A 26,290-nucleotide genomic window follows, 5' to 3' on the forward strand; every position below is an offset into this window, starting at 1 on the left:
CCTCCCTGAAAGCATAGAGGTCTATGGATGCCTGTTTATTATGCATCAAATTTACATATAATTTGACTCATTTAGAGCCGTGTAATGAATATAAGGAGGCAAATTTAGATGTCTGTGTTGGTTTGTCCTAGTTCAATGTAAATGCATGTTCCAGCGTCAGGGATTAACATAGGGTAAAAAGCCTAGGACATATGTTCATGTTTTCACAGAGAAGATTATAGGCTAATCCCACACTAAAATTATTGTTTTAGTAGTCTTAACTAACATCTTTAAGTATGTCAGCGCCATAGTTTTGTCTCAAGATTTTTTTCAAGGGGGAAAATATATATCCTAAATTCACCAATTCAAGGGTTAGTCCGGTTTTAAACTAAACTCGAAAACTTGAAACCGGGCCCTAGTGTACCTGAAACTATGAATCAACCAATTCCTGTTTTTGCATTACAAAATATTAAAATCAACTCACATAAACAAAAACTTAAATCCAAAACTTTATGCATTTTAAAATCTATTAATTTATGTTTAAGATGTAAATACTGCAGTCATAATCTGGTCATTTCACATGCCTTGACAACAGGATATTATGAGACCCCTCAATCAAGCTACAATATTGGCTCTCATTCGCATTCTGACTTTGTCAAAGCATTTGTCTGGACAGCTTTATACCTATTATGGCTAACAGACAAAACAAAACATACGTTTTGCAAAAAAATAGGGTATTAAGCAAAAAATTTCATCTTCGCAAGTAAAACTTAAGAATCTGCAAAAGAAAATTAAAGCACAGAGAGAAAAAATCAAGCTAAGCAAAATAAGAATTCAGCAGCTATAATTTTGCAACACATCTTTTCCTTTGCGTCGCTCCTTTAAATCCGCGATTCAGCCAATCGCTCCCTTGCGACACTGTTTTCTCTTTGCTCTTCACTTTTCTTTGCGCCTCGCTTTGTGTCCCTGATTTGACGTGGGGGAGGAGACAAGAGATTGGGGCGTGTACAGGGTATATTCTGGCAAACTGTTTCCCGATCACGTTTTGCAATCGGCAACGCAGACTGTAGCACATGCCGTTTATATGGCGTCCCTTTCGGTCCAAAACAATAACTACCCAGTATGGAACGCCAGGAGGGCCAAAAACGTGCGTATTTTAACGCGTTGTTTGCGCGTAGAGTACGCGTTGTTTGCGCGTAAAGTACGCGTTGTTTACGCGTAGAGTACGCGTAGTCTACGCGTGAAAAATCGACGCGTACTCTACGCGCAAACAACGCGTACTCTACGCGCAAACATATGGCGTCCCTTTCGGTCCAAAACAATAACTACCCAGCACACACACGTCTCACTCAACGCGACGTCTGCGTCTTCCGAGCGTGACGTCTGCGTCTGCCGAGCGTGACGTCTGCGTCTGTTGCTTGACTCGCCCAACTGCCGAACGTGACGTTTGCGTCTCACTGAACGCAACGTCTGCGTCTGCCTGAACATACAACCAGTTTTATGTGTTTATACTGACAATACCTTTAAACAGTTATTAACTGAAAGTAAGCGAGAATTCTTTCTTTTTGGAATAGTAAATTAAAGTTTGAGTATGTTGTAATCATTTGACTGATCTCACATTGACCTTGCTTATTCTTGCTCACAACATATTATCACATTCCCAAGGGGTAATATCTCATGGCCACGACAAAACTTAGTGAAACGAGCATGTCCCCTCCCGTTCGCCCTACACGTGAGATTGGTCAACGTGGAAAATGTATTCACTCAAATTATCCCGTTCTTTTGGATATGTTTTGGATTTCAAAAATCAGTGATTGCCATTCTTCATTTTTTTGGTTTATTCTGTAATCATTGCATGCATCACTAATAAATATTCTAAAAACAAAAATATTTTCGATTGTGATGAATATATATATCAATTAGTGACAGAATGAAATGTATTGTTTGTGGTCAATTTTGACAGCTGTTTGGAGGATTATTTTATGAGGCCAAACTCTTTCTACTTTGCTGTAGGCCTTTACTGAAAGGCTGAATACGTTAAAGCCAACCTAATCACTGTAGCCTAACGGATGAACAAATAAAATTAAAACCTTATGAATAAATAGGATATCTTGTAAGATACTGCATGATCCAAATATAGTATTATTTGATACATTTTTAAAGTTTTCATTACATTTTGGGCATTGAATCCATGCTGAATCCACCCTTCTGATGGGATCAGTTTAATCCAGATTTTTTGGAACAAAGTGATCCAAATCCTACAAAAAAGTTCTGAAAAACCCAAACTAAAGGTTTGATCCGGATCAAAACCAAGATTGGATTACGTAATCTAATCCGATTATGTAATCCGTTTTTTCTTTTGAAAAACACATTTTCAAGATTTGATCCAATCCGATATCCAAAATCCTGGATTACTTTTGAAAAACCGGGCCCTGGAAATAGTGCTACGTTGCTGTATTACTGTTAGCAGATAATTATGTAATGTTTTAATGCTACTTAATTATTGGTAACATTTATGTTTAATGTAACATTAATGTTTAATGTTACTAAACACTTTTAATGTTACTAAATCAAGACGTTACTTACGGATATAAGTGGGAATTATCGAACTTTCGAGGGCAGCAACGTGAGACTGGACCCAGCTAAAATATAAATTTATTTCAGTCCTTTGTACTCTTATCACTATCTTAAATATTTTTATAATTGGGTTCTCTCTTCTTGTTTAATTTGAAAAGCTGTTTTCTCCTCAGATCTTTAGATCCCTCCATGGATATCAGAAAATTGCTATATAAGCTATAATAATGTACATATTATATATCTAGTAGTGAATGTTTTTCTGCTCACCGTGCATATTGTTTTAATTGGCTGAACATAAGTCTTCCATGTACATTTCTCTTCACACCATAACCCTACATTTCTAACTCTTTTACACTTTCCATACTTTTGACCACATTGTTCAACTTCTCTTTCCCGTAAATAACATAACTGACATCTTTAGAAACCATAACCCAACGTTCAGCCTTTATAACCTTATGAGTACCTTAACTGAGATTTAATATTCTTGCATCACTTCCATACAGTGGGAACATTTCTCTGCGGATTTTGAAAGTTTACCTGTTTATGAAGAAATTAAGCTTCTATAATGTTTATGGTAGTTTTTACTTTAAAGGATAGAGACAGAACATCAATCAAAAATCCATAAAAAGAAACATTAAAAAAAGGTTATAAATTGTTTTGCAATTCGGTGAGTAAAATTAGTATTTGATCTGGCTCCCACTGATTATATACTGTATTAATAGGTATAGGTTATGTGCTTATATGTTACACAAATTACTCCTGTCACTTTAGGAAATTACTCCTGATGTCAGTTTGTTAGGTTTAAAAAAGAAGCCTGCCATCACAATCTGTATATTCCATCGCAACCTCTTCACCATGGTCAAGACTAGATTAATAGCTGTCAAAGGTTATCAGGGACAAGATTGTAGACTGACACAATGCTTTGGGCTACATACAGAAGCTTAATGAGAAGGAGACAACTGTTGGTGTGATTATTTGGAAATGGAAGAAATCAACAGTAAAATGATCCAGAAAAGGCTTAGGAGAAAGTGCTGTGGTCAGATGGAGCCAAAATTAACTCTCTGTTTTTGGAGGGAGAGAAATGCTGACTATGACCCCAAGAACACTGTCTCTTTAGTCAAGGACATTATGTTTTGGGGCATTTTCTCTGCTATGGGAACAGTATGCCTTCACCAGATTGGGGAGGTGAGGGACGGTTCCATTTACTGTTAAATCTTGGACGAGAACCTCCTCACCTCAACAAGAACACTCAAGATGCGTAGTGGATCGGCCTTCAACATGACAGAGACCTAAAACATATTATTAAGACCACCAAGGAGTGGCTCAAAGAGAAGCACAATGCAATAGAAATCAAAGACTAAACCAGTTCTTCATTCTTCCACCTATGCACCTTTCATGCAGTTGAATTAGTACTAAACAAATAAGTACTAATTCAAGAATGCTTGAAGAGCATTACAAACTGCATAAACTAAGATTTACAGCGGGTCCTTACCAGTTTGTAACACAACTAACAGAATGTCAAGTAAACAACAGATGATCATTAGTTCCTAGGACAGACGCAGACGTCACGTTCAGTGAGAGGAATGAGTGAAGTGAAAGTTAACAAAGTAGACGCTTGACACACTGCATTGAACCGTGTATAGGAGCGTGTTACAACACGTGTTAGCAAAAATGACAAAAAATTACTTCACTGCTACACGTGAATGACACGTGACGCCTAACTGGACGCTTCACTGCTGCACGTGATTTACGTGACGTCTACGTCACGTCAACGTCTCGTCTGCGTCTTGAATTCAATGCAATAAATAGCAGAATAAAAAAAAAGTTAAGACGTGGAGTTAGACGTTCAGTGACACGAATGTGTGCTGCAAAGTCATGTATTTGGACCCTTAGGAACGCCATAAAAGGAGCGCCATATTGGAACGCCATACAAACAACGCGTTCTCTACGCGCAAAGAACGCGTACTCTACGCTATGGAACGCCAGGAGGGTCAAAAACGTGCGTATTTTAACGCCTTAACAACGCGTAGAGTACGGGTTGTTTGCGCGTAAAGTACGCGTTGTTTACGCGTAGAGTACGCGTAGTCTACGCGTGAAAAATCGACGCGTACTCTACGCGCAAACAACGCGTACTCTACGCGCAAAGAACGCGTACTCTACGCGTGACGTCAGACGTCAATTTCGCGTGTTTTTGAACCATCCGGCCACTTGCCCAGTTTGGACGTGTAAGCCTGATGAGTTCCCATTGGCTGCCGAGCGGAAGGGTTAAACCATTACTGTAGGCCTAGGGGCATTGCCTTCAATTTCTGACTCCCTGCCATCACATTGCATGTAACATGCGAAAGATCCTCTTATCTATTTATGTATCCAGTTATCTAATATGCTATTAAATATAGATGTTTTATAATCTTTTTAATCGTTTACTGCCGTGTCATGTTAGTAACCGTTTAAGCAGAGACAATTAGTTGATAAAAGACACAAGCAATGTGTCAGTTCAAGTGGTGTAGGGGTTAGAGTCGTTGCTTTGTTGCAATATATTTTGGTGTCTGGGTTAACGTAGGATCGAAACCTACTCGTCGCTAAAACTGATCCTCCTTTAACAAAATTTGTTTTAGAAATCCTCTAGCCACAGTTTTAAGCGCTGTCCATAGATATATACGTTTTAATTTTTTAACTTCACGAATCAGTAAATTTATTCATGTTCAATAATTTATAGAATTGTAGGTTTTATAGTCTTACTAATTTTCAAACCTTGGCTACAGACCTTTTTTATTTCTTTGCAGTTAGGAAGAATAGGTTTAAAGTTTCATCATACTTGATGAAAATAAAGTAATGTTTTACAATACAATTTAATTGAAATATAAGATAAATAAAAGTGAATTCATAGAAATCCGTTTTTTCTTTAAAAATACATTAAACAAATATAAAAAAAACCTCATTGTCGCCTGAACACATAATTTGTAAGCGTAGACAAATTACTGCTTTCATAAGATAAGGACATGCTGGCCCATCAATAATAGTCACAACAGCTAGCATAAATGTTTAGAATGAAAAAGTTTACATTAGTTTTCATGAATATTCATTTGAACGAATATGACCAGTATGAATAAAACTAGTTTCACACTTAAGAATCTAATGTTTGGTCTGGTTTTCTATATCTTCTACAAAAGGTTTGTCTGTAATTTAAATTATAGAGGGATAAATAAATTTCTTCTCCAAAGAAAATCAGCATTACAACATTTCTGATGTGTTATGAAAATATAATCCCCACATATTACCCACACAAAAAAAAACAAGAGAAATAAGTAGGTATAGGTTAAACGGTGCACACACAACACAGGGTTTTATATGAATATTTTCTTGTCTCTACTCAAATACAAATAGTCAAATTCATTTTTCTTTTTGTGTTTTGTGTCGGTGTGCATATGTGGTCGTGTTACAATGCAGTGGAGCAGCCAATATACAAACCTGCGTAATCGATGTGCACAGAACAATCCCTTGTTGTGCCATATATATATATATCTTAGTTTATGTGCTGTGAGATGGTGGGGCTTATCATTCATACATTTTATCTTGATTTAATCAATCAACTAAAATGGTATTTTATTTAAGAATTTGAAACGACAAAGGAGGAAGTCAATAAAAACCCCAAACAGTTGAAAGTCCCTCATAACATTTTGTCATGAATTATTGGGGTGTGGTGAGAGACAGATTCGGTCCGATAATAAAATTAGGCCGATATATTTGAGCCGATAAATTATGATTGACTTCTTCTGATTGAACCACATCGGGTTCACGATGCTCACATTTAAAATCCAGTACAGTCTAATTTTTCTGTCATGATCATTTACTTACTACTATTAGAAAAACATTGTTTGTGTAGTAGATACAGAATGTAGATATTTATAAATGTGTAAATTGGAAACAAAAGCATACTGTTTAATGCCGATTGCTATCTGAATGCTTTCTGTCTTGAGACGTGTTAGAATTGTGGAAGAATATCATTGATTTGTTTATGAAATCATGATACCAGAAAATTTAACTATTTTCAAGTATAGGCTTCATATTAGATTAGATTAGATTCAACTTTATTGTTATTACACATATACAAGTACAGTGTAACGAAATGTAGTTTAGGTCTAACCAGAAGTGCAATTAGCAAGTGCAGGATATACAGTTTGAATAAATACAGAATACTATACAAATGTTCTTTGACAGTATGACAGTCGGTATGTACTATGGACAATATATACAGAAGGATATATACTGTGAACAATACTGTACAGGTGGTTATGAACAGATAACAATATAGACTATACAATAGTGCAAGTGACTTGAGTGTGCAATAATTACAGACATTAGTTATTAAGGTTACAGTGCAGTATATGAGTTAATGAAGTTATTAAGGTTACTGTGCAGTAGATGAGTTAATGAAGTTATTGAAGTTATGGTACAATAGATGAGTAGATGAAGTTATTAAGGTCACAGTGCAGTAGATGAGTTAATACAGTTATTGAAGTTATGGTGCAATCGATGAGTAGATGCAGTTAATAGAGTTACAGTGCAGTAGATGAGTTAGTGCAGTTATTGAAGTTACAGTGCAGTAGATGAGGTAATGCAGTTATGAGAGTAGTCCATTAGTGCAAATGAGCATTCAGTATAATATTCCTTGTGTGCAAGTGAGCAGTATAGAGTGCAAATGATGCTGTGTGTGTGTAAACAGTCCGGTAGAGCAGATACATGAAGTACTGGTGTGTACAGTTCAGTCATGCATGGCAGCCCTGTAGTGCAATGTAAACAATGTTATAGCAGCATTATAGTTAAAGTTATGAGGGTAGTGGAATCAGAGGGGGAGCAGAGTTCAATAATGAAACAGCTCTGTGAAAAAAGCTGTTTCCTAGTCTGCTGGTTCTTGTCCGGAGGCACCTGTAGCGCCAACCGGAAGGCAGGAGAGTAAACAGTCTATGAGCGGGGTGAGAGGAGTCCTTGAGAATGCTGTGAGCTCGACGCACACAGCGTTTCTTCTGGATGTCCTCAATGGAAGAGAGTGTAGTCCCTGTGATGCGCTGGGCTGTTTTCACCACCCGCTGCAGTGCCTTGCGCTCAGCAACAGAACAGTTCCCGTACCAGACTGTGACACAGTTGGTCAGGATGCTCTCTATCGTGCAGCGATAGAAGTTCACCAGGATAGTTGAAGACAGTTGGTTCTTTTTTAGTGTCCTCAGAAAGAAGAGACGCTGGTGAGCCTTCTTGACCAGGCATGAGGTGTTGGTGGTCCAGGACAGGTCCTCCGAAATATGGGTCCCCAGGAACTTAAAACTGGAAACACGTTCAACATATAGACTAGTTCATGTTTTTTTTTTAAAAAGAGTACTAAATGTTACCTGGTTTACCTGTCCACTTTTTGTCTTTTGTTTCAGGCTCACAATAATGTATATTAGGACACTAACATATTAAGTTATCTGTAATCGGTTTCCAATGTTAAAGAATGCTAAATTAACATATTGGTGCATCCCTAGTTTGGATTTAGCATGGATGCTTGTAATCACATCAGAAGAACTATAGTATATTACTATAGTTACAATTGAAGAGTTCAGATGCAAAAGCCTTTGAGTGCCATCTCAAATTTTGTTCTAAGATGAGCATTTTCGATTAGGTTAATATTCAGTTATTTCACTTAAATGTTAATCAAAGGAAGCTATTCGGTGCTATTAAAGGGCAGAACAAGCCTGAAAAAAGCAGAATAAAACTTTTCTGGCCAAATTCTGTGCCTGTTCATGCAGCCTTGCTTGAACACATCTAGAGTGCAGCAATTTTTATATCCCCGAACCAGAACAGTTATATAAGCAGAAGAATTTTCAGACATGCCTTTCACAATAGTTATGCACATTTTAGATATTAGAAGTATATCACATAAAAGATAATTCGTACATGTCAGAAGGGAAAATAACATATAGGATAAAATTAGAAAGTACCTGATTGATAATGTCAGATGATGAGGATTTGGGAAAGAGGGTGGATTTTTAAGATTGGGACGACAGAACAGCAGTAGAGGAGCTGTAAGAAGGCAACTTAAATTGGACACAACATATGTGTTGGATCAAATTGGTTTACACTGAGTAGCTGCACCCGATGAGATCACAGCAAGATTGACTAACCTGGCCTGTCAGAACTTACACTATGCGTACGCTTGATACGTGCTGATGTTTCAATGTAATGTAGAGATTGCGAAAATGTGGAGCTTAAGGGGAATATGTGAACTTGACAAAGGGGCTCATTTTGACATTTCTATATGTTACAGGATCAAGCAAATGTTTCAATTCAATTCAAGTTTATTTATATAGCGCTTTTCACAATGTGGATTATTCCAAAGCAGCAACAACTTACTGCCATGGCTGAGCTTTTTTAAAACAACACAGCTACACAAGGTGCAGTTTCTTCAGTTCATGTGCTGAACTGGCAGGAATTAGTCAGTGTTCCTTTTAACCAGTTCAGTCCTAGCCAAATACAGATGCGGCAACTCCAAGAAGTAGACATTCTTGCAGGACCTGTAAATAGTCAGGCCATGGATGCACTCCAAACTGTGATTCCTATTGTACAAGAGTAAACTTCTGCCTATGAGTCCATTTGGATACTTTTCCACATGAAAAGTTTTTTTTTTACATCACACCCTTCTAAATGGATGCATGTTATGTTTGTGAATTAATACAGTATATTAGTTTTATACTGCTAAAATTAGTAATGTGACATCTTGATTTAAACTTCAGATTAAAATTGTTTAAAAGCTGACCTTCTTTTTTTTGCCTGTGTAGACATAAACCATGCCATTTTCACCAAACATTAATATAGATTAATATTTTAATCAGTGCTACCCTGTAATGGCTTAGTTTGTATTTTATAGTTTATAACAGCAGAATTTGAATATTATCCAGTTATTGTTTACATCCAGTATTGGCCAAAAGTTTGGACAAAGATTTTTTTATTATTTCTTTACATTTATCAAGGAATCATGAAAAAGTAATACAATTTATTAAATTAAGCAGTACAACAGTTATGAACAGTACAACAGTGTTTATATAAATATTCTTGTAAAATCATAGGCATATCACAAGTGATACCTCCTTCATCCTGTATGCAGTGGATATTGTGATCAGACATTTGCCTTTGAAGCTGTATTTCCTTATAGAAACTAGTTGCAATTACGTCCAATTTTTCACTTTTAATTTATTGAAATGTTTTATTGATTATTTGGTTATACATGAATAAATGTACTGATTCATGAAGTTAAAAAATAATAAACGTATGTATACATAGATAGGGCTTAAAACTGTGGCTAGAGGATTTCTAAAACAAATTTTGTTAAAGGAGGATCAGTTTTAGCGACGAGTAGGTTTCGATCCTACGTTAACCCAGACACCAAAATATATTGCAACAAAGCAACGACTCTAACCCCTACACCACTTCAACTGACACATTGCGTGTGTCTTTTATCAACTAATTGTCTCTGCTAAAACGGTTACTAACATGACACGGCAGTAAACGATTAAAAAGATTATAAAACATCTATATTTAATAGCATATTAGATAACTGGATACATAAATAGATAAGAGGATCTTTCGCATGTTACATGCAATGTGATGGCAGGGAGTCAGAAATTGAAGGCAATGCCCCTAGGCCTACAGTAATGGTTTAACCCTTCCGCTCGGCAGCCAATGGGAACTCATCAGGCTTACACGTCCAAACTGGGCAAGTGGCCGGATGGTTCAAAAACACGCGAAATTGACGTCTGACGTCACGCGTAGAGTACGCGTTCTTTGCGCGTAGAGTACGCGTTGTTTGCGCGTAGAGTACGCGTCGATTTTTCACGCGTAGACTACGCGTACTCTACGCGTAAACAACGCGTACTCTACGCGCAAACAACGCGTACTCTACGCGCAAACAACGCGTACTCTACGCGTTGTTAAGGCGTTAAAATACGCACGTTTTTGACCCTCCTGGCGTTCCATAGGGGACAATACTCTTAACATGAAACGCGTTAAATTTGGACGCGTCAACACGATCATCGACATCTGTTACGTAATCAAATACCTATGCAACCGTCACACGCAACATTTGTTCGCGAATGAGATCGTAATTGTACATCGGCATGTTCGTAAGCCAACGTAGAAGTTCTGAGTGATACGTTGGTTGTGATGTCAGTCCTATGTCATGGGTTGTCATCTCATCTTTCGTCCCAGAATCCACGTTTTAACTTTTAAACTGTCAAAGAACCTTTACGGACTGCATTGGATTGGCTTCCTCTTATCACACAGGGTGATTTTAATATTACAAAGCATTATACAGCGTCATATTGCCTTACGTTTACTTTGAAATTTGCCCTGCTCATTACATACAGACAGGCCTATGAAGAGATATACAGTATGGTGGTCAAAAGTCATACACCTGATTCTTAATACAGTACAGTGAGACCTGGGAAAACAATGACAGTGTGTGTGGTTTTGTGATAGTTGTTTAAGGGTTTAAAGTTGTCCTGTTCCATTAAACTGTTCCCTGGTCTTTGATTTTTCAGCACTTTCTGCATGTTTGTCCAGCTGTGACTTTACAATGTTAGAATCATCTTTACAGACTGACAACAAGCACTCATACACAACTATTATATGTCAGTGTGTAAAGATCAACTCAACATCAGAGTTACTGCAGGACAGAGGTCGGACATGCAGACGATACTGAACATCAAAGAACATGTGCAGGACCTGGAGGATTTCTCTGAAGATCAGTGTACAAGTTAAATGGTTCATAAACAAAAAACTCTTTAAACAACACTCAGACAACACAAAAACTATAATTGATTGTCCAGGTACATCAAACAGTATTATAAGAATAAGCAATATGTAAACTTTTGAACGGTGTGATTTTTTATATATTCCGTTTTTTTCTGTTTTGTAGAATATATGTGAAATAATTTTTTCAGGGAAGTACTAAAATAAAAACAAATCTTTAAAATTACACTTATTTGAAAAAATTAAATTGAAAAAGCTTTTAGGATTTTGCAAGGTGTATGTAAACTTTCGACCACTGTGTAAATTTCCATATGATATCATAAATGAAATGATGACAATGAAAACCACACACTCTTTTATTTTTTCTTATATTTTAATATCAGAATCAGAAAGAGCTTTATTGCCGAGTATGTATGTTTGCACATACAAGGAATTTGTTTTGGTGACAGGAGCATCCAGTACACAGAAACAGCAACAACAGTACACAGAGACCATAACACAATAGAATACAGTACACAGATGATTTATGGGTATATGGGTATAAAAAGAAGAAATACAATATAATAAACATAAGATTTAGACGTAGAGAGTAAAGCTATGTGTGTATGTAAATATACAAGTAAAAACTAAGAATCGACTATTGTAATACAAGGTATGTGCTATGTACAGCAGAATTAAATACAATTTACAGAAAAAGTTGTATAAAAATAGATGGTGTATAATCTGGAGTATATAATTAATATTGCACTTACGTATAATTGCACAGAGTTATTGAATGCACGGTGGGTATAAAACATTGAACTGTTCAAGAGATAGATGGCCTGAGGGAAGAAGCAGTTTTTGTGTCCGTTTTTTTGGTGCTCAGTGCTCTGTAGCGCCGACCAGACGGCAGCATTGTGAAGAGATGATGTCTTGGATGTGAGAGGTCCAGGGTGATTTTCTGAGCCTATTTCTCACTCTGGATGTATACAGTTCTTGGAGGGTGGGCAGGGGAGCACCAGTGATCTTTTCAGCAGTCAGAACCATCCTCTGTAGTCTTCTGATGTCTGACTTTGTGGCTGAGCCAAATCAGACAGTGATGGATGTGCAGAGGACAGACTCTATGACTGCTGAGTAAAACTGTTTTAACAGAGTTTGTGGTAGGTTGAACTTCTTCAGCAGATGTAAGAAGTACATCCCCTGCTGGGCTTTTTTAGCAATGGAGCCAATGTGATTGTCCCACTTCAGGTCCTGAGAGATGGTGGTGCCCAGGAACCTAAATGACTCCACTGCTGCCACAGAGCTGTTCATGATTGAAGAAGCTGGAAGTTTTTAAGTTAATGCCTGGAAAGGTTGTCCTTTTAGGGCTGTTCATCTCTGCTTGAGTCAGTACAAAGGTCTCTTTAATGTCCTTTGGTATTCTAACCATGCCTTTAATTTCTCCCTTATCCAAATATGTGCATTTTGGACATAATGGTTACATTGAAGCATAAAAAACATAGTTTAAACCCTTTTCAACAAATAGATTTTATTTGATAAATATCTTCTTTAAATTCTGTATTAAAACGTATACAACACATAAGTGATGTTATAGGCTGTAATATGTGTGTGCAGTGACCTTTAAGTTGTATATAAAAACGTAAATATATAAGTTATACACCATACAACACAGGATAGAATATACATATATGTATGGCACAAAAGAAGCAGTTAAATAACAGCGATATATAGTGATTTGAATTTATTTATTGACATCAAATTGTCAGCAGTTCAACTAAAACAGAAAGATTAGTATGTCACGTATCAAAATAAGAGTCAAAATTAACACGCTCAAAAATGACCTGTTGACGCGACAAAAACGTTCGTTTAAACAAAACACGGCCAAAAAGATCGCGTTATGGCGATATAAACGATCGTGTCTTCAAATAACACGCCCAAAAACTTCGTGTTAAGACGAAAGAAACGTTCGCGTTTACACGGAACAAAAAGTCGCGTCCAAATTGATCGTGTTGACGCGTCCAAATTTCACGCGTTTCATGGTAAGAGTATTGTCCCCGTTCGCGTTCCATATTCGTTTGCGGTGAGACAGCTTATGGCTATGAGAGAGAGTGCAGTAAAGCACACCACGTTGCTTTGCAATAATTCTACTTGATGAGTGACTTTAATCAGCCAACATAAGGAGTCTCGAGTGGATATTCCAATAGCATCTGACTGCAGACGAGATGCACTGTCAGACACATGCACTGTCAGCCGCGCATGCGCACTCGTCACATGCAGGGTTGCCAGGTCCAAGAAATATTTCCAGCCCTATAACCCCTCAAAACCCGCCGAAAAGGAATAAAAACTAGCCCAATTTTTTCCCTCTGTCAAATCAAAGTTTACAACTGCCTAAAGACGTTTCTATTGCCATATTTTTTATCTGAATGGTTTCCTATGTATTGTATATATTGTTTTGTTCTGTTGAACACAAAATAAGTTTTGGGATATTTAGTAAAGCAAACAATTCTGGGCAGGGGTGCCGCCAGAAATTCTGGGCCCTATGGAAACCAAAATTTCTGGGCCCCCTACATTTTTTACAGATAAAATTTAACCCAATAAACATGCCCTGTATACTTAAAAAAAAGATAATTAGCACATTGCATAGTTAAAATGTTTAACGATGAGTACAAAGCCTACAAAAACAAGAAAAAAATATAGAAATATGTACTTGTTTACATAAAAGGGAGAACATTTATTATCTCAATTGCATTTGCAAGCACAACAGAACATTATGTACACATATTGACATATACTTTACATGAACAAGCTTCAGCTGGGTCAAACTGCTCAATCAGGAAACATCAGCTACAGTAGAGACACGTTTTATTCAATTTTATATAATTTTTTTCTGGGGCATTTTATTCATATTAAGAACGTCAAGTTTGACAGCATCGATCGTAGCAGCAGCACTGTCACTTCACAGAACACACGACACACACCGGCAAACTGATTTTGTAATTTTTGAAGCGTGTAGATTACTTTTTGTTTTGCAAAGTTATCATCATGTGGCGAATACAGTAGATAAGACGTGTTTAGAGGCTAACATTTTCGCGAAGTTTCGCGCTCAGGCTCACCTTGTTCGGCTGATTAAGACGGGGACGTGGGACGTGGGGGAAGGAGGACGTGGGTGTGCAGCAGCCGCTGATTCTGTGTTCATAATTCAGTAATTATTTTACTAAGATAGCTAGATAAAAGCAGGTCATGTAGCAACAAAAATAAGTTTTGGAATACAGGATTAGGTCAAGCTACCTTTCTTTTTGAAAAACTGTGTGACATACTGTCGACTTTGGCGTTCTCTGTCTTCTCTTTCCTTCTTTTCTTAACGTTTTTGATGCCCTGACTTTTCATGTGACATGTCTGCGTGTGTCACTGTCTGCGCTGCATCATAACAAGTCCAATTAACAAAAGACGCTACACTATTGATCGTAGCTCGGACAGCGCAGGTGGAATGAACCATTGTGAGGGAGCAGGGAGGGGTGTGACTGAAACAGTAAATACATTATTTGTTTTTTAAATATTAAATCTATCGTCAAAACGGACAAAATACACATTTAGTGCACGAGGGCCCCTAGCACATTTAATGTATGTATAAAAAAGAAAAGAAATAGGAAAATAAAAAGGGGGTCTGCTCTTCTGGGCCCTAAATCAGACTGGGCCCTTAGAATCGTCCTAACCTTCCACCCCTTTACGGCGCCCATGATTCTGGGTCACGTTTGACTACCATTTATTTTCTTCTGCTATGGTAGTCAATGATGCCAAAGAATTTGCAGCAGCTAACATTCTAGCAAATATCGTTGTTTTCAACCGATCAAATACATTTGTACAGGTTTAGAAAATACTAGTTTCATAACAGAATTTTCGTTTTTGGGTGGAGTGTCCCTTTAAAAATATCCCACGTGCACGTAAATGGAAGAGAAACATGTTTTTTTCTTCGTAAGACATGCAGAAACTTGCTTAAGAAATAAACATGGATATATTCATTGCATAATGTATAATCTGTACAAGCACGTCAAAGATTCAGTTGTTCTAGACTACGTATAGCGCTGATCAAACGTGATATTTGGCAGCCGGAAGAATCAAGTGTTGTACACTCACAAGTGATTTCTTTCATTGTGCAACGTGACATTCACCTGATGAAACATTGGTTAAAACATAATTCGGACGTACTGTGTCTAATACCACCGCTAATTTTTCCTCTTTGGTTGAGCTGAGCTCCCGCGTCCCGAGAAGGGTCTAGCTGCAGACCAGATGCACTCTCAGGCCAGATGCACTGTCAGCGGCGCATGCGCACTCCGACACATGCAGTCTCAGCCGCGCATGCGCACTCAAACAAACGCACTGTCAGACACGTGTGTGAATTAAATGCACCTACAGGCCAATTATAAGTATATTTATTAAATATTCAATTTATTTATTTATTTATTCTCATACAAGATCAAGTCGAAGTAAAAGTGTTATTATGAATTATTTGACAAATATAATCGAAAACGTTCTTTAACATTATCAGACGAATGTTGTAAGTATATTGATTTCATTCATACAGTATTAGATAGATGTAAAGTATCGTTTTAATATATAAGATAATGTTTTCGAAACCTAACTTAATCCTTATAATCAATGGTAGATATATCGCATATGATACTTGGTTAACGATACATGTTCTTCATACAGTAATTTATTGAAGAACTAACGTTATCTAAATTAATTTTGTAGCGTTGCTTGAAAACTCACAGGAAAGTTTGTAGGTGACCTGCACTTTATAGTTATTTTTTTGACAATGTGTTTCTCAAAATTATTTAATATGACGTTGAAATCTATCAAATATAGGGATGTAACGATTCACTCAGCTCACGATGCGATTTATTCAAGATTTATTTTTACAAAATGAACAACTTCCCTTGTATTATTTCTAAAATGCTTCACGTTTCTTTGTATAATAAATTATGTTTTATTTCAAACAACAAAACTAACCTGCAATATTAAAACAAATTAATATTAGAACAATTATTTTTATATAAACAAACTATATATATATAAACTATAATATATATATATATATATATATATATAGTATGTCTATATAATAAAACTTTATCATTCAACCATTGATTAACAAGCACCTGTTAATTGTAGAATGAGACATTTATGTATATATGTGAGTTTGTTTATATTTTTAGGGTGGAAGATTACGTGTACAAGAAAAGGTTTTATTTAGTTATGTATTTTCATTATTAGTGCAGATGCACATTAATGTATTTCAGCTATAATTATAATAAATACCTGGCCTTGAACTGAACCACCAGTATTCACGGTACTCTTAAAAGCAGTAACCTTAACATTTTATTAATAGAATCTTACAGTTCACCTTGTGAAATACGTTAGAGCGTTCATGGGACGAGTGCGCATGCGCGGCTGAGAGTGCATGTGACGAGTGCGCATGCGCGGCTGACAGTGCATGTGTCTGACAGTGCATCTCGTCTGCAGTCAGATGCTATTGATCTCGTCTGCAGTCAGATGCTATTGACTTTGACTGTCCCCTGAGCTCGGATTTTTGGACTTTGGACTTATTTTTTTTAAATCGCTTTCCTCCAACAATTTTATTGAAATAAAATAGTTTCTACTGCTATTTCTGGGTGTTGTTTTCCACTGTTCAATTCCCCGATAAAGAACCTGTTTTTGATAGTGAGTTCCTGGGGTCTCCGTTTCAACTCTAGTTGGCGTAGTCGGCTACAACAAAAGTTTTATTGAAATATAGATTTTATTAATAGCTATCGGCGGCTGACATCTGTTTTGGTGATTTGAACATCAACAACGACTATGAGAAAACGGAAACCCCGCCTTTAAGAAAGGAGATCAGGGGGCTGTACCATGATGGTAGTTGAACAAACTCTGGGTTACAGGATTGGTTTTGAGTCGACAAAACCAAATCGATGCAATCAGGCTTTATTGGCACCATGACGCAGCTCATGAACTTTCTCTGTCAACTCAAGCTTTGATCCTTAAGCTATGATTACTTCACGCGCGAGTGCGCATAAAACAGTGACGTCGGCACTGAACAACCAATCGCGTTCAATATGGATAGAGCGAGAGCGATATATTTTTCCGCGCAGGAGCAAGAGATTATTCTTCAGAAATCTAAAGAATATAGAAGTGTTTTTCAAGCACGCAGTAACACCGTATCTGCTGCCAAAGCAAGAGAACAATCTTGGAGGAAGATTGCTGATTGCGTTAATGCGTAAGTTAAACAATTAATATAAAATTAATTAGGCTATATAAAAATATATTAAATGCTAAAATGAAAATGTGTATTCGTGTCGATACATGCATAGTCTACATACGTATGTATGTAAAATGTGAATGTATAGGCTAAGCTATTACATCCTCAGAAAGATTGATATTCATTGATTTTTAGATGCAACCCCACCTCCAAACGTTCCTGGCAGCAGATCAAGACAAAATATAACAATAAAATTCAAAGTGGTGAGTATTTACTACAACCTTTTATTATTTTTGTGAACATTTAGTAACTAACGCTTGTTTGCAGCAAACAGAAAAAAGTGTGAAATGAGGAAAACTGGGGAAGGGGCCACCTCCTCAAGATTACACTGTGGCGGAGGAGTTGGCGCTGAGTAACAATAAGGGGCAGCCGATTATGGGATTGCAAGTGCTGTACAGTCTGACCCTGGTGCTGGCTCCTCTAAGCAAGTGACACTGGGTATGTGTGTGCAATGCATTACTAATGTTTTAAAAAGAGTTAAATATGGCTGACTCTGTTCTGCAGTAGAGGGAAAAACAGTGTCTCTGTTGAAGCCAGCACACATGCACACAGTCTCCTGCACAGAGGTCAGTATGCAGAAGAGAGAACACAATGAACATAACCTGCTTTATAACAGTTATGCTGTACATTGGTCTTTTATTTATTAGGGTGAACCAAATGACGAAGACACTTGTCTGTGTGTTCTGCGACAGTTGCTGAGGTGAATGCACTGGGCTTTTTATTATGGCACTCATTTGAATGTCATAATTAAGTGACTGGCCCTTACACATCTCTTTTACTGTAGGATTTTTCACAACCTGCCCCAGAAACTGAAGCCTCTCAATGGGCTACAGAAGGAATGTGAACAAGGTAATGCTTTAAACCTTTGACATAAATTACAGTCAGTCCTATGTTTGTAGAAAGTCATGCCACTTTTTGTGATTTGATCAACCTCCAGAAAACGTGTAATGATTGTTTGGGGCCCTTTTTACAACAGGAGTCTAGAACTAGACGTTCACTGAAGGAGCTTGACTATGAGCTGAGGAGGTTCCAAATTAAAAAAATTTAATTGGAGATCAAACAGCTGGAAAAAACTGATCTCAGTATGTGAACTTTTTTTTTAACCAAGTAACCCTTTAGTATGAACACTTTGATTGTTTATTAATGTAATTTTCTCTTGCTCTCTTTCTTCCTCCACATGACCAATAAAACAGTTTGAGACCTATCTGCAGTGTCAGTGTGCTTTTATTGAGTAAAATATTGTGTTGTGATTGGATCTCTGACAGCTGCGCCAGGAAAGTCAAGGGGATTTTGTCTGTCCCTAAAAACTCTTTCTCTACGAAGTGCTCGTCTAACAATTTGCGCGGAGATGTCCACAGGATTTTGGAGAAAAGGTGAAGCCATTGCAACAGAGAACAGCCGCTGGGGACCTATATGTTTCTTTGCTCACAGCTGATTGGTCAAACTTCAGTCTGAGATCTCGAATCTAGAACATAACCTACCCCAGAGCAGGTTAGCCGTGCCGCGTAAAATACCATGGCGACAAACACAGATTAAAGCCGAGCTACTTTCATGGTACCTAAAACCCAGGGTTGGTACCTAAAACCCAGGGTTGGCACAAACTAAACTGAAACATAGCTGGCTAGCCACCTAAACCAGCTTCATGGTACAGGCCCCAGGTTAGATGTCCGAGTCAAATACTAAGATCACATGACTTTGAATTTTGATATCCAAATATTTCATTTCCAGGGGCACCATGCCTAGACAATGGATCATGTGCCTTGTCACTGTATGGCTCTTGTTTTGTGTATTTAAATGGTCTTTAGTCAGTTACAGGAAAGAACAAAATGTCTTGTACCCAAAGGTTTATTTTATTTATTTATTTAAAAGGGGAGAATGCACAGTAAATATTATGAACACTTAAGTACATGTAAATATGCTAGATTGGAAATGTTTATCTTAATTCAGATTGCAAACTAGAATATTCTTGTTTATACATGAACTATGCTGTTAGGTAAATGAAGCTATAATCCCTAAGAAAAGTGGTAGATGCATGTGAAACGTCTACTTCATTGAGCAGTAAAAGCAGATTGAAGTCTTGAGCTTTACATTAAAGGTGAACTGTGTAAGTAACAGAGACCACTATTGGCGTAGTTGGAAATTTCAACCTAAAGCTCCGCCACCATCCTCTCCCTTCTATTAGAGTAGCTACGGTTGCCGTCACAGGACAAAAGGGTTCAATAAATGATAGCGGCCACTATCGGTGGTGTTGATAATTGCAATCTACATCTCACAGTCGAACAACACACTGAAGTTACGGACACAGGACAGAGATGTCGTCGTCTGAGACAGCAGAGAGTAACCTTTGCAAATCAAGTGACGTGGTTTATTTACAAAGAAAAACAAATTAATTAAATTGACTTAATTCATTATTTACTCTAATCGTTATAGTGAAAATTATTGTTACTTATATAACATTGTGTCAATGATGTATTCGCTTATTTTGCATAGCATTTTTTGGCACGGTAACTTGGTTCGTAACATACAGCCTATTTAAACCGCTTGCTAATGCTAAAGTAAGGCATCACCCCAATTGATCAATTGTATCTTCTCAAATCTTCGTTGACACTGTATTACTGATAAACTATGCAACGTGGAAGTTTGGATTTTATCCTATCAATTATTAAATTACACATTTGTATGCACAGAAGCTAAGCAGTATTATAATATAATTTACACCCGATGTATGCAAATTATGATTGTAAAAATGATTTCTAACTTGATTTGCACACGGCCATGCAAAAAGGAATTATAGTACAATAACAAAGTGCTAAAAACAAGAAAAACTCACTTGATGTTCATGCTCATCTATTAGCTAAAGCTATCAAACAAACACTTCACTTATATAGCGGAAATTAGACAAACTTACCGGTCCAGCAGAAAGCTTGCAACTTTGGCGTCGCTTAGCAAACCCTTTTCCTGCTTCAGTGCCCTCCATTTGGGAAAAGCCATGCCGATGTTTATTCGGGTTTTCTGCCGTTTTTGTCTCGACTTAGCCTTGCTGCGTCGTATTTTCTCTTTTTTGAACGAACAGATTGACGCTCTAACGGCTCTTGTGCGGAGTATGTGTGGTCCGCCATAAGCGCAAATTTTGCTTCTTACTGCAACAAAGAACCGTTTATATTTCTACTAAAAAACACGACAAGTAAATGCTGTTATTGTTCTTCCTCTTCTTACGCTAATCCTTCTACAGTGCTGCCAACTCTCACGCTTTCGCCGTGTGACACACGGATTTCTCTATTTTCACACGCACTCACGCCACACATCCAATTTCTCACGCAAAAAAAATAACGATCGTGGGGCGAGACTCGTTCGTTCCTTTTCAAACTCCCCGACGGTAGATGGCGCTGATGGCTTGCTGCACCCCCAAGTTAGCGACAGGGGAAGAGAAACCCTGAAAGACAATGAGAGAAACTACCACCTCAAGTCTAATGATGAATCTGAGACTAGGTATGTAACAATGAAATGACGTCCAATTGAGTACTGACTCTCTTAAACTTTAAATCTTGAAATAAATTATGTGTGTGTGTGTGTGTGCGCGCGTGTGCGTGTCTTTGAACACGATTTATTGTCGTGAATGTAAGCTCAGCTGTCATAACAAGCAGCAGGAGAGCATCTTTTTTACTTTGTGGTTTAATGCATGCTCAAGACATGAGGTTATAGCATTGTTTATTTATTCCTATCACATTTATCTTTTTATCAAAAGTCCAACGAAAAGGACTCCGTGTGGATGAAGACTTTTTCTCATCTGTTTGACCAAACAGGTATGTATTCCAAAGAATTTAACATAAATACAACAAATTTGAGCAATAGAAGTAGCCATGTTTTTGTAACTGAGAGTAGAGTTATTAAACCCATTAAATTCATCTGTTTTATTGCTTAAAAAGTTGTACTGTTTCAGCACTTTATTTGTTGCCCTTTATTTGTTTCTGTTGTTTGTGGCTTTGAATGAAGAATAATGTCCCTCCCTAAGTAATCTTGTGTCGTTTTTGGCTGAACATTAATCATGAAGCGCTCTTAAAGGGGTCATATGGCGGAAATACGTGTTTTTCTCTGTCTTTGGGGTGTTGTAGTTGCCCATGCATGTATTAGACACATAAAATTCAAAAATATTAAGTCTCGGAACAAAAGATACATGCAATCTAAAAGCGAATGTGAACCCAGACCTTCTTGAAACGCCTCTTGTAACCACATCCCACGCATGTACATCACGTTGATTTGACTAAGACCGCCCAAATGTATACTCAAGTAAGGTGGGCGGTCTTTTATATCTCATTGTACCGTCGCCTGCGCAGCCTGATGTTCCGAATATGGTAAGAGACGTTACATTTCAGTGCAGTATTAGACCAATCACTTTGCACTAGTGACCTAGCCAAACATAGCACACCTCACTGTTCAGACCGATGAGTTTTGTAAAATATCAGCGCGTTTCAGAGAGGTGGAGCAAAGAGGAGATACAAACATGATCGGTGTGTGGAAAATACACAGTTTTTAACCTTAAATCGTGTATACACATTGAATTACATCTAAAGCAAACAATAATATTCCTTTTAGCCGAGTCAAATGACCCCTTTAAGAATACAATTATTCACAACATAGGCTAGGTTTCAGTTAAGAATGAGTTAAATACCATTCTAATCAAAATATCAATTAACCTATCTAGGTCAAATCCTAAACAATGGTCTATAAATAAGGTTTTATTGTGGTACATAGGCAGTCATTTAGGCACAACATAATTTTTCAGGTCGACTGTTCAGCTCAAGTCTAGAAGGCCCTACAAGTCATTATGAAGAACATAAATTAGAATAAGTTCAGGTATTACACATCTTTAGCAGACCACTCAAAAATCCACTAGAATGCAGGAAATCACATCTACTTAATCCAAAATTTCCTGGGGGCGGACCTTCAGCTATGTCTGATTCACAGAATGTAACCAATGTTATCCATCTCTAGTAGGCTGCCCCTATCAACGGATTTGGGCCTCCGCACAACCTACCAGAATGCAGGGTACAACATCAAATGAATTCCAATTCTCTGAGATCTGAGGCACCAACTTGTGTGGCTGCATGCGCGGCATAATTTTGATCACTCCTGACAAAATCTCACTCCAAGGTTTTTTGAAAAGTTGGCAGGTATGCTTCTATGTAGTCGCTTTGAAGCTGCCCCAAAAAACAGCCGAAGAAGAAGAACATATTCTCGCGCATCCTTCGTTTTACGAAACGCGCTCAGTTTGTCCGTGTAGTGCTACTATAGAAACATGGCTGTGCACATTAATAAATTACATGTAAGGGTGTGCCCGCGGTGTATATACATAAAATGGCTCATTGTAAGGTAATATAAACATTTCGTTTCATTTTGTAAGGTATTTCTTCACCACTCACAACATAGTTTTGTATTATATATTACATTTAGGTGAATAAATCCTTCAAAATCCTACACATTGTACCTTTAACTCAATGCTCTTCTAAGCTTTACAGTATGTGAGCACATGATTTATATCATCTGCATCCTTAATCATCTCCTTTCCCTGTGAGTTTATGTTCCTCTACCTCATTTAATTTTATGATTTGTTCATTTTGTTGGAAATTTGATGTATGTTAATCAAACAACACCATATATTCAGAAAAAAATAGAAAATAATCAGAAAAAGCAGAACCTTCATAGCATCTAACTCAAAGACAAAGATATCGAATAACAGAAAGACATAAAAATAATTTGCCCAGTGACTGAGTGGAGCATTTTATTTTTTATTAAGCATAATTTAATCAATTATTTAATGAATAAACATTCAAATGAAAGTTTAAGCAATTTTTGACACGTCTTAATATATACTCTATTTTTGTGCTATGCTAAGAACTACAACTGGACTACTTTAAAGGCCATTTCTCGATTCCAGATTTTCAAAGAGTTGTACTGGACTAATTTTAAGGCCATTTCTCGATTCCAGACTTTCAAGGACTTGTATATTGGACTAATATTGCCCGATCAAACCAAATCAACAGGAAGGTTATTTATTCAGCTTTCAGATGATGTATTAATCTCAATGTCATCAAATTTGACCCTTATGACTGGTTTTGTGGTCCATTGTCAAATATAAGGTATTAAATTAAAACATTTTGTGATGATTAAAATAAGGTAGAAATTCCATGTCTTCAGTATGTTTTATCTAAGGGTCTCTCCCTTTTTTATGGTTTATGGTCGTCCTCCACTGTCATCTGTGGCTTACATAGGCGTATCTAATAGACGCTTATCGTACGTCTCTTCTCAACGCCCCGATCACTCCCTCCGGCCTCTTCGGTGAAGTCGTGGAGTCGTAAGTAGAGCGCTTCGGGGAGGCACAAAAGCGCGAAGAGGCCATGATTCACGTGCTCCCTCGACGCTCTTATCAACCATCTCCGAGAGCCCGTTCTTCATCCGCGCCTCACTCCACGCAGAGACTGGCCAAACAGCACGTTGCTCCCGCGCCGGCTTCTCGAGGTCGTGAGCTGGTTGCCCGGCCGAACCAATGGTCGGGCCCAGCTAAGAAGAGGTACGGGCCTAAGGTTGGACCCTGCCACGAAGGCGGAGCGTCAACAGCTGCCAAGCCGTCGTCCTGACGGGACTGTGAAGCGGAGGAGAGAGTTTCTGACCCTGCCGGTGGCGCCTAAACGCTGCTGTTTGCATCAGTTTCCCCCCGCGGTAGCGGGCGAATATTGCAATGTTGTAAATGTTTGTGTGAATGCAATAAAAACACATACCTGTTCACAAGAGGAGCTCTTTCCCCCTCACCCAGCCAATGCTGCATTCCTTGCCCTGCCACGGAGCAGTGTGAAGCCGCAGCGAATCCAGGCCATAACCAGCCGTCCCTTGTCCACGGACTCGCCTGTGGAAGAGATTTGGCCATTATGTCTGTTTCTGGACAGGTGGAAAGCCATTCCGGGCATCTCTCATTGGCTACTACATGTGGTAGAACAAGGGTACTCCCTGCAGTTCAGACGCAGACCTCCCCGCTTCGGTGGTGTGGTTCCGTCGCTTAGGTCAGCGCAAAACACACCTGTGTTGAGGCAGGAAATTTGCGGCCTGCTCGCGAAAGGAGCGATGGAGCGGGTTTTACAGCCGGTATTTTGTAGTGCCCAAGAGAGATGGTGGTCTGTTTCTGGACTTGAGACCCGTCAACCAAGCGCTTCACAGATGCTGGCACAAGTGAGTCCCCGGGGACTGGTTTGCATCCATGGATCTGAAGCATGCATATTTTCATGTTCAGATAGCCAAGTGCCACCGAAAGTTTCTGCGATTCGCTTTCGAGGGTTCAGCGTACCAATTTGCTGTCCTTCCGTTTGGTCTGGCATAGGCTCCATGCACCTTCTCGAAGTGTGTGGACGCGGAGCTTTCCCCTCTCAGAGCGAGCGGTATGCGCATTCTGAATGATCTGGACGATTGGCTGATTTTAGCCCATTCACGGAAGGGGCTATCCGGTCATACGCAGACGCTGCTTCGTCACTTGACATCCCTGGGGCTGCGCGTGAACATGCAGAAGAGCAAGCTCACTACGTGTCAGTCTATAATGTATCTGGGGGTATGTTTGTCAGAAACTGCAAGGAAGACAATGCAGGGAGAACCCAATTGCAGGCAGGACTCAGTGATAAAGGGGTTAACAGATGATTTATTATTACAAAACAAGACAAAGAGGCAAAACAAAACCCACGAGGTGGAAAACAAGACAGGGTAATATATATAAATAAAGACAAGGACACTGACTTACTAAACTAAGAACACAAACACTTGATACAAAACTAAACTAAACTAACACTTACTAGAACTCAGGGTAAAAGGAAACAGGAACAGCATACAAGACAGCAACATCTCATACAGCAAACAATGAACGCGCACAAGACAATGAAACATGAGGACTCTTTATGGGGAACAAACATAGGATAATTAATAGGGACCAGGTGACAAATATCAAACAGCAAGGCTTGAAAGCCAGCCTCGGGAACACCGGATGCTGGGCAGTACTGGAACGCTCTCCCCTCTTGGGCTTCTTCTTCCGGGAGCGGCCCACAGGGACTGCGGGCGACGGAAGAGAGCCGGTGGGAGGGACGGCTAGCTCCGTGCAGGAGGAGTCGGACGGGGAGTCCCACGACTTCCTCCGTTGACACCGTCTACGGAGAGTCCCACGACTTCCTCCGTTGACACCGTCTAGGGAGACTGGTGGACAGTGGAGGGGATGTAGATGATGGGGAGAGGCCCACAACACAGTCCTCCGAAATGGACACCAGACCGGAACAAAAGGAGTCCTGATGGCAGCTGGAAGAGGATCCTAGGGCCTGCTCCTCTCGAAGCTGCAGCTGTTCCACCAATTGTGGAAACGACTGATACACCAACTCCTCCCACTCTGGAAAAGGTGGATGGTTGTCCATCCCAGCCACCAGGTAGGCACGGACCAGCACCTCGGGGACGGAATCCTTCCTGGCCTTGACCTCCCGAGCATACTCCCGCAGTGGACGATGGCACTGAGCCGGGAATGGGCCACCTCCGGCATGTGACTGAAAGGCTATAGACTCCCACCACACAGGATTGGAGGTGCAAGGCCACCGGTCGGTGATCATGGCTGCTGCCTGCTGGGTTCTGTATGGCGCG

The 26,290-nt window shown here is 38.7% G+C and overlaps 1 protein-coding gene and 1 long non-coding RNA gene across 6 annotated transcripts in view; one reads left to right on the plus strand and one right to left on the minus strand.

The window, feature by feature from the left end:
- LOC130417589 (macrophage mannose receptor 1-like) overlaps positions 1-20,668 on the minus strand; it is a 29,063-nt gene extending 8,395 nt beyond the window's left edge. For 4 of the 5 annotated variants that reach the window (XM_056743240.1, XM_056743239.1, XM_056743238.1 and 1 more), the window contains exon 1: positions 20,541-20,662. In XM_056743240.1, coding sequence (XP_056599218.1) covers positions 20,541-20,609 — 69 coding nt within the window. In that variant the 5' untranslated portion in view covers positions 20,610-20,662. Of the gene's footprint in view, positions 1-20,540 lie in introns of all 5 variants that reach the window. The other variant, XR_008906194.1, reaches the window with a different exon arrangement.
- A 373-nt stretch (positions 20,669-21,041) lies between these two features.
- LOC130417591 (uncharacterized) lies at positions 21,042-23,126 on the plus strand. The gene is made up of 3 exons (XR_008906195.1): positions 21,042-21,121; positions 21,378-21,435; positions 22,625-23,126. It is a non-coding gene; the product is annotated as an uncharacterized LOC130417591 (long non-coding RNA).
- The last annotated feature ends 3,164 nt before the right edge of the window (positions 23,127-26,290 follow it).

Source organism: Triplophysa dalaica, chromosome 3, assembly GCF_015846415.1.
Source record: "Triplophysa dalaica isolate WHDGS20190420 chromosome 3, ASM1584641v1, whole genome shotgun sequence".
Classification (NCBI taxonomy): Eukaryota; Metazoa; Chordata; class Actinopteri; order Cypriniformes; family Nemacheilidae; genus Triplophysa; species Triplophysa dalaica.